Source organism: Cuculus canorus, chromosome 3 (assembly GCF_017976375.1).
Source record: "Cuculus canorus isolate bCucCan1 chromosome 3, bCucCan1.pri, whole genome shotgun sequence".
In the NCBI taxonomy this organism is placed as follows: domain Eukaryota; kingdom Metazoa; phylum Chordata; class Aves; order Cuculiformes; family Cuculidae; genus Cuculus; species Cuculus canorus.
The window spans coordinates 46,664,344-46,676,760 of NC_071403.1; the positions used below are offsets into that span (position 1 = coordinate 46,664,344).

General features: G+C 37.9%; 1 protein-coding gene across 7 annotated transcripts in view; it reads left to right on the forward strand.

Moving 5' to 3' along the window:
• The window catches only part of ADGRG6 (adhesion G protein-coupled receptor G6), a 120,406-nt gene that overhangs the window by 72,772 nt on the left and 35,217 nt on the right, over window positions 1-12,417 (forward strand). For all 7 annotated transcript variants that reach the window (XM_054062164.1, XM_054062168.1, XM_054062163.1 and 4 more), the window contains 5 exons: window positions 3,841-3,983; window positions 5,400-5,514; window positions 7,504-7,565; window positions 9,006-9,213; window positions 9,659-9,824. In XM_054062164.1, coding sequence (XP_053918139.1) covers window positions 3,841-3,983; window positions 5,400-5,514; window positions 7,504-7,565; window positions 9,006-9,213; window positions 9,659-9,824 — 694 coding nt within the window. The remainder of the gene's footprint in view (window positions 1-3,840; window positions 3,984-5,399; window positions 5,515-7,503; window positions 7,566-9,005; window positions 9,214-9,658; window positions 9,825-12,417) is intronic.

Below are 12,417 nucleotides of genomic sequence, written 5' to 3' on the forward strand. Positions count from 1 at the left end.
AACGTTTTAATGCTATTACAGTCAAAATCACCTCAAGTAAAAGCTTATCCACAACTCCAATGCTTCTGTAGAATGCTTTTAATTTCCCTGTGCAATTGTATTTCCTTCTGTCTCATTCTGTGTTTTCTAATATTTTGTCTGCTCTTTGAATCACATCTTCACTGAGTGATTTATGCAATAGTCAACCTGGGTTTTTGTTTGTCCAGTTAATATGAGAAACATAGTAGTGTTTACAGGTGACTATGGGGACTTACCTGTACTGCCAGTCTTGAGTTATAGCTACCCATCACTGCTTATCTTTGAAACCAACATGACAGCAAGATTATAAAGAATTTGATGCTGACATGCTAAAACTGTTTTAAATGTGCCAAGGCAGTTTGTAATGGAATTCCCAGTGGCTTTTAGTGGGAATTTAGATTCCATGAGTATTTAGGTGGTTTAAAACTGATTTTTTATATACTTCAAATCAAGTAACATTTACTCCAAAAGAAGTTAATAGTGATTTTTTAAAGAATTTGATAACCACAGTAATTCAGTATTCATTCAGCATGTCTAGTACAACTGAAATGAGAGGAGAAATGCATTGCTGATTAACAACCATGTATCTTCAGGTATGAGACAATCTGTGCTGCACGATTCGCATGGTTTCTTAATCCTTCCTTCAGGCCTCTTGCATCATGCAGCAGTGAGACCACAGCCCATGTGTAGGCACACTGTCCTGGAATAGCTCTGAGTCACGCTGACAGAGAAGAAAGCCGGCTTTGTGGTACGCACCATGGCAGCGCAGGCGCCCCCACCGCTTCCTGTGCCTCTGATGAGGATGCGTTTATAAACGCCTCTCTCTGAGCCAGCTTAGCTCAACAGACCAGGACAAAGTAGGATAGACGTCGATCTTTCTCTGCTTTCCTGCTTGCTCCAGCTGTCACCATTTAAGTCAGAGAAAAGAGAGAGATGTACTTATCCCTGTTGTGTTTACCTATGCCACAGTCCATTTTTTTATATTGACAGCAGTGGTATTAGTGGCACAGGTTACTGTAGGTGATGTGTAATTTGTAATTGATTACTGCTGTGAGAATCTATCTGCTTTTATATGGCACATAAAAAAAAAGATGTGAGGTTGGGTGTAACAAATCCAGTGATACCAGCAGAGCATGGCAGTGTTGCCATTTATATGAGTGTAGGCCTATGTTTTCCAAATCGAGAATTTTGCTCTTCATCATTAAAATGTTTTCTTTCTGGGATCTGAGCGTGACAAAAGTGGAAGGAAGCACTCAGCTTCATATTGCGTCAGCTGTCAAGTTAAGTTAAAATGTACTTATTTACTTTGGGAGGCTGGTATGAGTCATTCTGAAAACTTTATAGAAATTGTTTTCATCATAATATGGAACAGGCTCTTATTACACAGTATACATGACTTGTGCTCTAAGAGTTTTTCAGAAAACAAATAACAAAGTGGTTTAACCGATTATTTTTATCAGTGCTTCATAATCAATACTTTTCTCCATAATTGTTCAAGATAGCTGTAGCCAGTTCTACCTTATCTATTATTTTACCTTCTGTATTGTTGCCATTATCCCTCTGCACAGTTATGGGTACTAAATATCATTTTGGTTAGTTGGGAGTCTTGCAATAAGCAGCATAGCAGTAGCAGTGACTGTTCTCTTATGACTTCTGTTTTGCAGCCAAAGTGCTGAGGTAGGGAGTGGCATCAGTATATTAAGTTTTCCTCTTCTGAAGTAAAGGGAATAGATGAGTGAAGCCAGAATCTTTTAGGAAAGATGGTTAAGTGCCAGGAGAATCTGGGGCTGAAGTACTGGAGGGCTGAAGGAACTGGCAATCGCGTAGGCAATTTCCATGCTTCTGCTAAAAATAAATGCCATAATAAATTTGTGCCTCATAATATATCCGAGGTACACAGCAAAAGCCTGCTAATGCACACCCACCCTACTGAGGTTATTGCCGTATGTTAAACACTCACACAGAGATCACACAGAGATCAAATAAATGTTAGAAGGAACTCAGTACCTCCAGGAGCAGGGTAGGAGCAACCTGGCCAGAGATAGCTGCAATTTCAATGCTAAACTGGGGAAAAGACAAGCCAAGCCAGCAGGTAGTCACCTTTTCTATCTTCTTCACCAGCAACATGTTACCATTAAAACAGTGGGTATGGAAAGAAAAAAGTGCACTGGTGTTCAACAAAAACAACAAAACCCTGCACCAATCAGGGACTGTGTGTATTTATTTACTTATCTCTTTATATCTGTAACAGTGAAATGTGTGAAGTATTTAGTTCACATATGTGATTTCTTTATGAGGTTTGGGCTTTGTTTTTCTCTTTCTTTTTTTTTCCCTAGACTGAGAAGTTGTTTTCTAATGCCAGCTTTTTTTAATGCTGTTCTACTTACGACTCTACTTCAGAATTATTGCTTGCAGTTGTGCAGTTTTCAAGATGATGTCTGACAGAAAGAGGGTTATAATCTGCCATCTAAGAGCAGTATCTGCCATCTAAGCTGTAGCTTTATGCTGAACCAGTCTAGGCGCCTCTGGAAAGAGCAACTCTGAGCTGTCATCATGGGATGTCTTTCTGGAAACGACATCCCGGTCTGTCTAGGAAGTGGTACCTGAAAACCCTACTAGCTTTCTCCCATACAGTGCCCCTAGAAACTTCTACTCCTCAAGCAGACCACAAGACCCTTTAGCTCACTGCAGCTTTCTTGCACTGGGGACCAACAGTGAAAACAGCTCAGTTTTTTATGTGCCCTGCTCAATATATGTGTTCTGGCAGTGCTGCCACTTCCTAAGCTGCCAGGGACTGCTCACGCACTGCGAAGTCCTGTCTTTATTCAGGCTGCTGGGTATCCAAGAGCAAAGGTAAGATCAAGATAGCTCAAAGCAGGCTTGCTTTTTCCTTTCTTCCACATTTTGGCTCCCGTGGAGATCCAATGTTCCATGCTTCAGTGGCGTCACATCCTTCTAGCCAGAGCCAAGCAGTGCTCTTGGGTACCAAGATATTCTCTTCTCCAACGTGTTTTCTGTGTCCCAGGAGGAAATTTTTGAGCCTTCCACTCTGGGCTTCTTTCCTGTGTCCTGCTAGAACTGCTTTTCTGTTCATTATTTCCCTTCCAGAAAACTTATGTTTTTTGACAAGGGTGGGGACTGTTTTATTTCTCTCACAGGAAAGAGACTTGGGCACTTTGAACTACTTCTTATGCCCCAGAAAGTAGCAGTGGGCTATAGTTACAAAACAGCTATTACTACTCAGACTTGAATTAGTCATCTGAGCAACTAGGCTTCCCTAATTAGGACTAAAAGTTTCAGAAGTGTGTCAGGGTGTTTTCACTCCATCAAAATTTAGACATTTAAATGTTAAGACATCTGCTTTTTCATTAATCTTCTAGTCTTCCTCTTCAGTCAGTAAAGAGATAGACTCTCTGGAGGATGACTGGTCCCATTCTGACAAGCTTTATAAGGTGGGATGAATCAGCTCTTAAGTTCCTAAGTCATCAGCCATTGGATTTTTAAATTTAATTAGGGCCCATTTAGAACTCATAACTTTATGCTTTCATCTCTTAATACCTTCTAAAATAATCTAAATCTTCTGAAAGTATTTCTTAGCTCTTTGGAGAAGATGCTTCATTAATGATAACCAGAGGGTAAAATTTCCTGACTTCCTGTATTTTCTTGCCATTGCCTTATATATAAAAATAATAATTTACAGATAATAAGCAACATGATGACACTGTTTCATCCTGAGAAAACTAGAACTTGTCAAATATTTTTATTTCCATGCATTTGGCCTCTGCTGATCTGACTCAAACACTTGGATAATTTTCCTTGCAGTTTTGAGGTTTTGGCTCTTCTGGTTTATAATTCTACCAACAACATCAATTTGGAAGAGGAAGACATCCGACAGAAGCTCATAAATAATAATGGGACGATGGAAGGAGGATATAAGCTTCATACTGTGGATGTTGATCCAGTGGGTAAGTAGTTTTCAGCTTTACAGAACAGATTTTGTTTGCTTGTCTGTAGATAAGCATCTTCTGTGTTAAAATAATCACACATTTCCAAACAGTATGGCTGTTTCACATATTAAATTGTCTCTTTAAGGCTCGTTGTTCCAATAATCTCAGAGAGCTATACTAAAGATATCTGTTCTTAATACAAACACAGTTGTCCTCATTACTTTACTCGGTGTTTTGCTGTCTGGTTCAAAGAGGCTGGGAGAGCTCCTCTGCTAGTCTGAGAATAAAGTAGTATAATTTACAGCAAGAGTTATGAGACATTTTGAACCTCCAGGGCCCCTCACGTCCACTCATCACCCCTGTTGTTTGTGCTCCTGTGGGTGGTGCCCTTAATCAATCTCCTCTTAGCTCTCATCTGAGACCAATGGCATGAGGTTTAACAAGGCCAAATGCCGGGTCCTGCACTTGGGCCACAACCCTGTGCAGTGCTACAGACCAGGAGAAGTCTGGCTAGAAAGCTGCTTAGAGGAGAAGGACCTGGCGGTGTTGGTTGACAGCCGACTGAACATGAGCCAGCAGTGTGCCCAGGTGGCCAAGAAGGCATCTTGGCTTGTATCAGAAACGGTGTGACCAGCAGGTCCAGGGAGGTTATTCTCCCTCTGTACCAGGCATTGGTGAGACCGCACCTTGAGTACTGTGTTCAGTTCTGGGCCTCTCACCACAAGAAGGATGTTGAGGCTCTGGAGCATGTCCAGAGAAGAGCAACGAAGCTGGTGAGGGGGCTGGAGAACAAGTCTTACGAGGAGCGGCTGAGAGAGCTGGGGTTGTTTAGCCTGGAGAAGAGGAGGCTGAGGGGAGACCTTATTGCTCTCTACAACTACCTGAAAGGAGGTTGTGGAGAGGAGGGAGATGGCCTTTTCTCCCAAGTGACAGGGGACAGGACAAGGGGGAATGGCCTCAAGCTCTGCCAGGGCAGGTTCAGGCTTGACATCAGGAAGAACTTTTTCACACTGGAACAGGCTGCCCATGGAGGTGGTTGAGTGCCTGGAGGTGTTTAAGGGACGGGTGGATGATGTGCTGAGGGGCATGGTTTAGGGAGTGTTAGGGTCCTTTCCAACCTAGTGATTCTGTGATCTTTTCCCATTCAATTTCTTCCAGTCAGAGATTGTCCTTTCCTTGGGAAGGTGGAGGAGGGGGCAGGTGGAGTGCAAGTGTGTACAGAATGCATATTCCATCCTTTCCCTTGAGCAGCAGCAGTATCTGTTGTTCCCTGTTGCACATCCCTCCATGGATATTATTCTATAGATAACAACCAAGCATTTCATTGAAAGACAGCTTTGTGCTGTAGGCTTCTTGATGAGCTGAAGACAAGAAATGGAAAATTATTAAATGAAGGAATTTATCACTAATACTTATGCGCTTTTACTTTTACAGAAAAATGTTTAGCTGAAGAAAACCCTCCAAATTATTTTTGGCCAGATACCAGACCAACTGTGACCAACTTCACATTATGCCATGGGAGCTCAGTTCAGACTGCATCACGAACATGGTAGGTGTTCAATGGTCCAAGAAGCTGAGAGCTTCAAATGTAGTTTTGTGGTTACATAACTAAACTACATCCTCCGTAATTGCCATTGGCTGGTATTATATTTCAAGAAGATGACTTAAATAGTCATGTGACAGATTATATGTGTGGAGTAAGAGTATGTATTTCACTGCTAAGAAAAAAAATCTCATTTACTGCTTCTGTAGAGCGTACTGAGGCCCACAATCAATTCATGTTCAAAGTCACTATGAAAATAGTGCCTTCTTACAGAAATAAATTGGTTTCTTCAGGTCATGGTGTCTATGTTACCCAAACCAGTTTTATATTTGCTACCACTCTGCTACTACTGTCTGACTTTTATATGAAATTCTCAACAAAATTCCATGAAGATGAGATGTGTATTTGGTTTAGTCTAGAACTTCTTACCATATTAGGGGAAACTAAAAGAAATTCTGTGAAAGAAGCATTTTGCCAGTAGTTAGTCGTAATTGAAGGTGGGGATAATCTTACACTCAAAGATCTGAAATTTGTTTTTAAGGCTTAGGATAAATTTTCCCTAAAGTAGGCTTTCTTTGTGAATATCTACAAAAGATTTAGATACTGTATCTTTATTTCCCGTTTGTAAAATGGAATATTATTACTTCCTTTGATATATGACCAAAACAATTTGGCTTTGATCTCCTCGGAGTTCCTTGAACATGACTATGATGATGCAATATTAATTAATTTCTTCAGTATTTATGATGATTGCTATTAAATGCATTGTAGTAGTCTTATCCACCCACACTGCATCTGGAACATGTTCTGAGAAGACCAGATCTTTTACTTTTTGAAAACAATATGGCAACATGGATATGAATCAGCTTTGAGGTTCTGTGCCAGACAGGAAAGCAACCAGCATTCTGTTTAACTAACTCACTTCCTCAGCCTCTTAATCTTGTACAAGAACTACTGGATTCTAATTGACCAACTTTTGTTGTAGGTGAGTCGTGCAGAAGTCAAATTGTTTTCACATCAGAGCATCAGAATCATTGAAAAAAATAAGACTTCTGGCCTTTGCTGCCCTACTATTGCTCATCTTTAGTGTTCATTTGTAGTCTGCACAATGCCAGTGATTGTGTACAGCACTTCTCATAAAAAATAATTACTGTGTTCTGCACTGTGCTGTGCTTTCATTGCCCTTACTGGTTTTTGCCAATATGGAGCACAGGTGGCACATGTTTTGAGAGAAGAGGAAGCTCTTCTAATGGTCTCTCCTAGGTCTATGCATTCCAGTAGAAGGTTACCTGCTAGTGTGCTGTTATAATAAAGGTGATCAACTGAGGGATACCTTTATTCTATCATGTTCTGAGTGAAAGGATATAATTTTCTCATTCTCCATCCTGCCTTTGCCATGCTATAATAACATGATTGTCATTTAAAAAAAAACTGAGGAAAAAGTGTGTTTAATTTTGGAGCCGTATCTGGGTATTTTGCTATGGTAAGGCTTCTTTAAAAAGCATTTGGAAAAAAAAAATACCTGCACTAATTTTCATGGGTGCTGTGAGATTTTAACTTCACATAGCTCTGATGCATGTTCTTCTGAGAGGTATTATGGCTTGCTATTGACTTGATCAAAGCCATTTGTATCATAGGGGAAATATAGAAACAGCATCTTATTCATCCATAATAGGGTTGTAATAGTTTGTGTCAACATTTGGGTCTTTCCTGAAATATAAGGCCAGAATTTCCTCTGATGCAGTTTATCAAATCAGTATAGAAATCAGCTGCAAGTTGGTCCAAAATAACTAGGGTTACTCACAGCACTGTCACTTAATTGATCACATATTTCCACTGTAAACCACATATATTTTATTTCACTAGGGGCCGTGTTGCTAGGAAAACTGTGAAGTCAAAAGAGTGGACCACTGTGACACCTACAAAAGAATTATGAAAAATTTGCATAATTTTGCTATTGTATTTCATGTGAATTTTGTTGTTGTTCCTATTTAGCTATTTGGGACTGCAGAATTATACATCATACTGGGGCCAGCCTGATCTTAGAAATTGCACAGGTGTGTATGTTAATGTTGGTCTTTGGCTAAAGGAATAGTTTTGTAGAATTTAGTTACTGCTTACTATAAGGAAATTGCATTAAGGAAGAATATCTTCCTCCTTTATGCTAAGTTCTTTAAAATATTTCTAAAAAATCAGTGCAAAGTAAATATTTAAACTCTAGACTGTTGCACCAAGTTGGATTCAGCCCACATATGAATAGCTCTGAATAGCAATTAATTAAATAAATCAAACTCTTCAGGTAATTTAAGCAAGAACAGAGGCAGTGGTAGCTTGCCTCAATTTGACATTCAGGTTCAGAAAAATTTTTAAATGTTTCCAATGTCTGTATGTGCCAGTGGAAAGATTGCCATTCTCTTCACTGAGCTTACAATCAGACATTTTCAGATTTGTTCGCAGCTTATAAAGTGCCCTTTGTTATCATTCTGGCCTTTAATGATTCTAAAATAAATAGACAACAATTTTATGGCTTCTTTTTTAAGTGGCAGAGCCAGTGAAGAGAATGATAGTCTGATAAGTAATGCAGAGCACCTACAATAAGCTCCTGGTCCAAATTGCTTTCCTGGAGAAGCCTCTTTTTCTTCCTCCACTGATAAAGGGAGTCTTGCAGTCAGACTGTATGAAAATATCATTTCACATAAAATGAACTTTCTACAGTAAAGGTAGCAAAAGCTGTGTTATAAAACACAGCATTAAAAAAGCACAGCCAGCTGCAGACTAAAGAAGGCTGATCTTCTTTCAAAATCTTGTTTGTGAATTCCAGTAAACCTAAAATATTTTTATATTGAACAATGTTAATGTTTACCTTTGTTTTATATCCAGGTGGCTTTAAACTTACAGCTTACAATGTGAATTACACTAATGTTTTGCCATTGGACACACAGATTCTTCTCATGAAATTTGCTTGTGTCTTGTGCTTGCCAATCATTTGTGTTAGAGTACAATCCTCTGAAGGAACTGAAACTTTTGCAATGGAGTCAGACTTCCTCCCCAGAGCTTAAAAGAGTGAATACTTTGTCACTAATATTGACTTTGGATGCATTCTTTTTTCACGTCAAGAGTGAAACTTTTCACAGTGAAAAAGAAAGGATAGCATAAGGTGAAAAAAAAAAAGAGAGAAAATATACTTTTTATTCCTTACTTTTCCCTTTTGTTCATTCAATCATCCCTTCCAATAATAGTTCTGATTTACAAACTCAAATCAAATCAAGGGAAAGAAAAACAGCCAATAAGGACAGTGTATAATAATCAGCAGGTTCTATATACATTTTCATAAAATAATAAATTTGAAAGAATGATAAATTCCTATTTTTATTAAAAGTACCACAGAACATGCTCTAGCTTTCAGATTGAAAGATAAACATTTGTATTTCCAAATTACTTTAGGAATGATATGCATTATTTTATATTTTTACTTCATTTTACATGTATGCTTACAGAAAATGCCGCTGATATAGCCAATCAGCTTCTGAATCTTACTGGTGAAGGGCAGCAGCTAACCTCAGACAAAGTAAATGATGTTGTGCAGAAGCTTAAAAAAATTGTGAATGATGAAGAAATTGATGAATCTCTGGGTTCTACCGTGGTGACAATTTTTTCCAATATTCTAACCAGTTCAGACAGTGTATTGGCAGCATCATCTTCAGAGTAAGTATTCCTGCATTTGAGACAAGCTCTTGAGAGCAACCTGCAATGTTCAAACAATTCAAATAATTGCAGTACAGAGCTCGAACTTTTCTGATTTCTGTCAAAAAGAATATTGCAAATAAGATACACAAATATTTCTACTTGTACTAAAGTATGTGGATTGAAAAGGGGTTTCCTGATACAAGAAACAGCATAGATCTAAGTATAGTTGGAAAACTATTTCGAGACCAGTGATATGCGGTTGTATATCAAAAGTTTCTGTCAAACAAAAGCTTTTGTTTTCAACAGAGATAAATAAATATACAGACTAACAGTCTCCTTGTAAATATATGTATGGATGATAGAAACATAGTCAACAATAAGAGGATCATCTTAAACATGGAGAGCGTAGTATTTTTTTTTTTTCTGTATTCAGTTTTTAGAATAATTTTCTTTCTGGTTTTAGAGCTTTAAAAACTATTGATGCCTTGGCTTTAAAGATCCAGTTCACTGGACCATCCATGAGTATTTCAACACGAAACCTTGCACTCGGAGTGTCATCTATAAACTCAACTTCATTCAAAGGTGGTTCTTTCAGTGTCAGTCCACAGAACAATGCATCTGAGTTCCAGGTACGGAACAAGCAGTTCTATTTGAACATGAAATGTGCCCGTTATTCCAAGTGTGTTTACTGCGGTTCCTATAAAACCACTTAGAAGTTCAAATTTTCCCCCCATTTTCTATTTCCTTTTTCCTGCAATCATCCAAACAGATTAATGTAGCATTTCCTTGAGTGACAGGAAACCCAGATACACTCGCATGTTCTGTATGGATGAAAAGTAATTTGCTTACAAATACAGAACAGACTTTTTTTCTTTTTAGTTTTGGTAGGGTTTTTTTTTAATGAAAAGGGGAAACAATCTTTAAAAATCTGTTGTTTTGCCCATTGTACACTGTTGTTTTACTACATTGTACATGTTTTAGCTTTACAAAAAGACGTGTAGGTGTCTATATGTAGATACTTATCTAAATGTAGATATCTATATGTAGATTTCTGCAGATACAATAGGTCTTCAATCTTCCAGTATAGTTTAAACACCTACTGCTAGCGGAGACCTAAGGCTGATCCAGCTGTCCACATGTAGGTTGATAGGCTTGTCCCATTTGGGTTGTCCGAGGCAATTCAAGACATTCATGTGGAGCTTGGCCAGCCAAGAGATAAAAAAGAAAACGGATAAAATGCAGAATGGTCTCCAGTGCTACAGTGTCTAGACAGGCTGCTATAGCTATTTGTCATCACCTCAAAAATATGTTTTCTTCTTTTTTTCACAAATGGAACAGCTCAAACATGTAAAAGTTATGAAATAGCATTTGAGATGCATGTGAACACATATTGGGTTTTTCCACTGGTTTTGTTGAAATCCGTAGCAATGAGGTGCTGAGACACATTAAATTTCACTGTATGCCTGTCTGCATTTTAGAAATGTAGTGCAATGTATGTTTTTCACAGTTATATAATAAATCTATGACAGAGGTAATGTAATCTCAATTTCGTGGGAGTCTAACCATTTGGATACAGTGAGCCTTACCAGGAGAAATACACAGAAAAGATTGACAGAAATATTAAAAAATCTAAAACTACATTCAAGCAAAACATGATATTATGGAAACACAAAGACTAAATCACTAGAGTATAAGCATTTTACAGAACCAAATTTATTCCTGCTCCAAATTGGCGAGTCAACAATCCTAGTAAATGTCTGATCATATTATAAAGTACTATGTACTCTAAAAATAAAAGAACAGTGATGAAGACAGTGCTAAAAAAACTAATAGTAATATAATGGGCTGCAGGCCTTTTACATGCTATGTATACAGACTTTGGATCAAAACTCAAATGCTAGTTTAAATAGATACCAAAGGATGTCATATAATTGAGTTTTCATATATTTATATTCATAGACATTTTGGCTAAAATTTCTTTGAATCAATTTTTTTAGAATTTTTTATGATTGTAGATCTGGTTTTGATTAGCTCTCTTATTAATGAAGCTCAGTAGACAATTGTTCTTTGATTGCTATCAAAGGTAGGTTTCTCCTCCATATTTCATCCTGTATTTATGGAAAAAGGAAAGGAAAAATTCTGAAGCCAGGTTTGGGATGTTCGCATGTGTAATAAGAATTACCATCTGTGGCTTGAGGACATCCAGGAATTTTCTTGCCCTGGAATCATTTATTGAAGCACTGTCTAAATAATCATAAAATCCAAACCCCGTCAAATTATTTATAATGTTCCTATTGGAACATGAGTTTGTTCTCAGACTTTCACATTTCCAACAGCTGATTGAGAATTCTTAGCGTCCTTCCTACCAGAAAAGTCTGTAGCAGCTGCAGTCACGGTTTATAATTTTCCATGCCTATCAGGAAACATACTTGCTATCCCTGCTGGAGGGAAATTCTCTTGTAAAAGCCCAGGTTTTTCATCACTGGTGTGATGATCTATCCAAGATCATCAGGGAGCATTAAACTCTTCAAGCTGTATGTCAGAATGTTTCCAGATTTTATTTCATATTTTTTTTCTTAAAGTAGATACCAAGCAAATGTATCCATGGCAATTTGGAAAGATTCTATTTCAGTACCCTATGTCTTTCCGTTTCTTGCCAAACCTTTGACTAAGTTAGCTTTTGGTTATTCATATTATGAAATTGTTCCTGTAATATATCCATACTTTTAAAAAGAAGCCTCTTGCACTCTATTTGCAGACAATACCTAATGGGACATCTTTATCACATACACACTTTCTGCTTAATGTGGCAGAATTATCCTTTGGAAAACTGCATTTAACCCTGTCAGGAGATATCTATGAACCACTTCTTCCTAATTTCCAATACTGTAATTCACAGTAAATCAGTGAAAATTTAGAAATTAAATAAATCCATTATTAGTGTATGGCTTTTAACTATCTATTAGCTAATGGTGTAATGATGTTTTTAGAAACATACAATATGCTGCTTTCATGAGAAGCATAAATACATGACCAAGGTGCCTCTGGAGAAGTCATGAGTGGAAGTTTCCTCATCCCACAGTAAAATTCTTAAATACTTCTGCTATAGAGCCACTGTGAGGTGGTTTGCTCCCCTTCCTTTGATGGGTAGGGTGGAACACCTTAAGTATGCAGTGGCAGGAGAGCGTGCAGTCATAAAATTGCTGCCTGGCAGCTAATCAA